The 5,557-nt window shown below is 43.4% G+C and overlaps 1 gene segment (V, D, J or C); it reads left to right on the top strand.

The window, feature by feature from the left end:
• The first annotated feature begins 4,044 nt into the window (after positions 1–4,044).
• On the top strand, positions 4,045–4,503 carry LOC121435656. The segment is given in 2 exon segments: positions 4,045–4,093; positions 4,190–4,503. Coding segments are annotated over 2 exon segments (363 nt in total).
• The last annotated feature ends 1,054 nt before the right edge of the window (positions 4,504–5,557 follow it).

Here is a 5,557-nt window from a genome sequence, read left to right on the forward strand (position 1 = left end):
TCAACAAGTTTGGCAGCCAGAACATAGCAGGGAGGAGTCTTTCCTGACATAATTCAGGGCAGTTCCTCTAATGCTGAGACAGCAGCTTCTGTCTGTGGTTCTGAGGCCTGGAGTCTGAGCGTATGAGTGGGAAGTGATTAGAATGTTTTCACACCTGGGGATATTCACACCTCCCAGGTCCATTTTCAAGGCAGCAAGTGGTGTGGCGGGCTTAAGGCATGTAGCCGGGAGCAGTTGCTATTTTTAGCAACATACATTTCTGTTTCCTATGTTTTAATTATTTCCTTTATTTTTGATATAATATGATTACATCATTTCTCTCGTCCCTTTCCTCCCTCCAAACTCTCCCATATACTCCTCCTTGGGCTTTTTTTTTTGCATGAATTATTCTTACATGATACACACACATATATATCCTAAATATAACCTATGCAGTCTGTGTAATGTTGCTTGTATGAATGTCTTCAGGGCCGACCATTTGGTATTAGATAATCAACTCTTATATTCTTCCCTGGGGAAGACCATTTCTCCAGCCTTCACCACTCCTTACATGCCTGTAGTTCTTTATGAAAGGTTGAAGCCTGGGGGCTTTCCCCATCTACTTGCCACTTCCATGGTTGTTTAAGGTGATTTCCAAGTTCTGGTTAATAAGGATGAAGCTATGCCAGGAAGGACAGAAAAGGAAGTGGTTAAGGTACAGTGTGCAACCCAATGAAGACCAAATGCAGATAAGATTATTTTTAAAAAGCACAAAATAGTCAGGATGGAGGACGAGATTCTGGGACTCGCATCAAGAATCACCAGTGCTTCCCAAAGGACAATATGAATGAAAAAGAACAGAGAGATACAGAGGGCGCAGAGTGCCCATGTTCAGTGTCTGTCACTACCAACCTCACACTTGCAAGATCTGTCTGGACCATGTGAGGTCAGACAAAGCCTCCCTTTCTGTCACATTATTGGTGTCCTGAATTATACAATCAGCCCAGTTGTTCTGCGATATTTATGTATACTATGAAGATATGTCTTCACCAAGGCACCTTCTGAGTGGTTTAATAAAGAGCTGAGTGGCCAATAGGATAGAACAGGAGGGAATTCCCAGAACAGAGAGGAACTCAGGATGAATCTAGGCATGCAAAAAGAGTCATAAGCTAGGCAGAGAGAGGAAATAAGAAGTGCTAGATAGAAAAGAAGTAACACCATGTGGCAGAACACAGATGGATATAAATGGGTTAATTTCAGTTATAAGAACTAATTGAGACAAGCTTAAGCTAAATGGTAAGCTTTCATAATTAATAACAAGTTTCCATGTCATATCTGTGAGGTGGTGGCCCAAAGAAAAACCTGACTATAGACAATGCCAGCTAAAAGATCACTATTGTCAGAGAAATAAAGAATGAATTCATATGTCTGTGCAGAAGAGGGTACTAGGCAAGGGGATGGAGGCAGCAGAAGGAGAAGAGACTATGGGAGCTTGAGTGTGGTGTTAGAGGACAAACGGCAGGTGAAGCAGTCTTGTGTAGGCAGTTGGAGCCCCAGCAGACCGAGAAGGTCATACAGGGCAACACAGACCTTGTGCGGGGTGTGGAAAACTGGGTGGAATGATGTCTTCTACATACTGTTCTTCGGGCTTGAGGAGTCAGAACACGAATAGGGTGGGGAGGACGTTAGTCGATGAGAGAGGGAGACTGCTGAAGTAGTCAGCCGGCTGTCTGCAGATTGATGATCAGATATGTAAACATATTAAGACTAAAGATGCCAGGTTTCTCAGCACTGTCTAAGAGAGCTGCAGACATGGAAAGGGAGAATGCCAGAATAGAATGAACTACAAATATTAGTAACCTCCTGGCTTTTCAGTATGGATAGACAACTAGAAAGACCTGTGCATATGTGCAGTTGTCTGTATACTGTGTGTGCTTCCTACTTTAGCTTTTGTAATTTCCAACACCCTGGGAACAGAGTCAGATCCCAAACACTTATAGCTAGAGCTCGCATCCTGTGTCCTAAATCTCTTCTCCCAACAGAAAGAAGACAGTTTTCTTCAGTGAAGTAATAGCTAGAAGACTGATGGAGGGGAAACATGGAAACATTTTGCGTCATAAAGCAATGGAATCTCCAAATAATAATGGGATCCTGACAGGAAGGGGGGTTTCAAGAAAGGAAATATCCCTGTCCCACTCCCGCAGCTCCTTTAAACAATGCTTGGCACACATTGAAAAGCTTCTGTTCCATGATCACCTTTAAAGTACAAACGTTCAACTGACTCACGCCAGAAAAATATATTAGTCAGTTACGTTTCCATCTTAAATCTTGAGATGGAACTTTCAACTTATCTGAAACTGCCAACATAATAGGCCAGGGCCAACAGTACCACACTGGAAACACTCTTTGTAATATTTTGGCATGCCCTTTACATGTGATTGGTTATTATTTACCATTGCAATAATCTATTCAATCACTAAGAAATACATTTAACTGCTCGTACCCCATACAGCACTGTGATAGAATTGGGGGACACTGGAGTTCTAGGAGACACTAGTCTAGGAGATGAGTGGACATCGTGGTAGAAGGTTACCCCAAAGACTGAATGTTTGGCAGGGGCTTGCAATAATTGTGTTAGCCTGTACCTGCATCCAACTTTCAGTGAAAATGAGAATCTGGATTATTTAGGTGCCTTAAGCAATTACGTTTAAATTTTCCCAAAGTGTGCACTGCAGCTTTTAGTCTCAGCATTCAAGAACAGAGCTATTCATTGGTGATTTTAAAACAAAATAAAATAGCCTATTTCATAATAGTCTAGTTTACTCCTCTCTTCCTAGTGTGTGAGAAGAGAAAGACAAGTAGGAATGCATTCAGTACTTTTTAACTAATTTGGGGGTGCTTAACCAATAGTTGATGGTTTCAATCAGCACATCTTCAGGGCTTCAAATGCCTCCCTTTGTTCAACACCCTTGGTTAATCCTGTGAATCTTGAGCTCCTGAACCAGGGGATAGAAGTTGGGGGGAAATGAGGACCCGGAGGAGCATAATGTGCTTGTTTGTCCTCTAGGGGGAGCTATGACTTCACTGAAAATTTTCTACTCACTATATTTGGGAATTTCAAATAATAATGCACCCTGATCACTCACCTCCCAGTCCTCCCAGGTCTGGTCTGCACCCCAACCCTTGTGATCTTTCCCCTTCAAAGAAGAAGAAAGAAAGAAAACAATAAAAGAAACAAGTTCAATTTGTGTTGCCCATAAACTCACAGGTGCCGGCCAGGGGCCAGCCTCGTGAAGAAAACAACTGATGGCTTTTTGTGGGGAAGGACTCAATTTTCACTGAAACTCTTGAGGCTATTGATGGAGGTGGGTGAGCAGGGAGGATGGGAAGGGAGTTGGGCAGAAAGTAAAGCATCTGGCTCTCTGTTTCTTGCTCTGGTTGAGAGATGATATTAGTACAACTCAAAGATACTAAGACTTCTTGAACCTGTAGGGTATTGTTCCTGAAGGCTCTCTGCATGTCTTTTTTCCATATGCAGGTTCAGACTGCTCCGAGGTGTTCCCAGTGGGGATGGGGTGCAGGTTATTCCACTCTGTCCCCTCTCATCGCTCACTGAGGTGCTTCTTACTTTGTTATCAAATTACCGTGTCTTGAAATGATGTACAGCTGACTTCAGAAAAGGCTCTGATGAACGACGAGGCTGCCTTTCTTAGGATTATGGGTCCATGGGAAGCAGAAGGAAGGGTGTCTATCCAAAGGAACTGAATCGGTGTCGGGGGAGAAAGAGGTAGTACAAAGCAGAAAGAAGAAAGGGTGCACCATTTGCTGGTGCAAGCGACTGTCTAAGAAGCCTCAGGAGGCAGCTGGGTACGATAGGTGTCCGGGAGCCTATGCATGTATAATCAACCCTGACAATCATAAAAGGCAGAGAGGAAGTGTGAACTGAAACCACCTAACAGAAAGAGGGGGCACCCAAACAAATCCTTTCACAGGGTCGGTAAAAGGTAGCTAGACAGGCAGGACCCAAAGAGGGAGGCATCGTCCCCATCCTGTGTGTACACTGCCATGGGTTTCTGGTTCTTCAACTGCCTGGCCCTTTGTCTCCTGGTGGTAGGTGAGTCTTAGCCTTGATCCATACATGTCTGTATTTTCCACGGAGAAGCCTTTTATAATTAACTTGAGGATTAAATTTTGTTTCTTATCCCCACAGGTTCAGAGGACCCTAGAATTACCCAGATGCCAAAACATCTGGTGGCAGTCACAGGGAATGAAAGGACCCTGAAATGTAAACAGTATCTAGGTCACAATGCCATGTACTGGTATAGACAAAGTGCTAAAAGGTCCCTAGAGCTCATGTTTTCCTATAACTATCAAGCACTTGTTGAAAACCAGACAATTCAAAGTCGCTTCCAACCTCACAATCCAGAGAAATCCGACTTAGATCTTCAGATCTCCGCCCTGGAACCTGACGACTCAGCCACATATTTCTGTGCCAGCAGCCAAGACACAGCCCTGCAGAGCTAATGCCCGCCTGTACACAAACCTCCTCAGTCTATCCAGGAAACTGTTGGCTGTACTAGGTCCGCCCGAGCCCCAAGACTCCATCAGTAGTTCACAGGACTCAAGTAGAAACCTCAGACCACAACACCTGCCAATCAGATATCACAGTGCCAAATCCAATGTCTGCACGGCAGCAGTCTGACTTGAGTAAGACAGGGTCTACAGTTAAATAAGGGACTCACAAACTCAATTTTAAGTTGTTTCAAGGGTTTGTAGTCCTGAGAAATCTTTTATCAACCACTTAACTATTCTTAGCAATCCTCTTTCCATCTGTACAACCATGTGACTTCTCTTTGTAAAAGAGCCTGAACCTCAGTCCTCATTCTGGCTCCAAGTTTGCTTACACATTCTCCTTGACACCCCGTCTCCTCCCATGTCCTCTTTGAGTTCCTATATCCCAGGAAAATCACTCCTTATTTGATCTGCACCGCTATTGGATTTTCTCTCCTTGTTTATGGTTGGGTTCTCAACTCTCACTTTTTCTCCCATTGGGGCTTTTAGTAGTTTCATGCTTGACTTTTTCCTTGCATCTCTTTAATCTTCATGCTCAGTCTGTGTACTCTGTGTTGTTGTAGAGTCTGATGCCTCTGAATTGTTGCTCACCACTGTAACAAAGAGGAAAATCTCCTGACATTTCTGAGAAAGCTTTAACTCCTGGAACTTCCTTGCTGAACCCCAATTTCCCACTAATTACTTCAGGTAATGCCCTCTATCTTGTGTGCAACATCAGATCTTACAGGCAGAACAGAATCCTGAATCCTGTTTGCTCCTTTCTCCCACAGAGGGCGCTCTATTACCACCCACCAGTAACTTGCCTAGGCCATAGGAGTTTAGTAAATCCTGCCTCTGTTTCTGATGCCAAGTTGCTCAAGCTAAGAGAAGCTACATTTCTGTTGTGACCCAACTATGGATATTTGGCTTCTATGTTGGATATTTTTTAGTCTCCTGAAAACAGGTGGATTCTTAAGAATCCTAGACAGTTTTCATTTCATACTGAAACATTTTTAAAGCATTTTTT

The sequence above is a fragment of the Microtus oregoni genome, unplaced genomic scaffold, assembly GCF_018167655.1.
Source record: "Microtus oregoni isolate MIOR12 unplaced genomic scaffold, Mior012 000046F_ref0000063, whole genome shotgun sequence".
Taxonomy (NCBI): Eukaryota; Metazoa; Chordata; class Mammalia; order Rodentia; family Cricetidae; genus Microtus; species Microtus oregoni.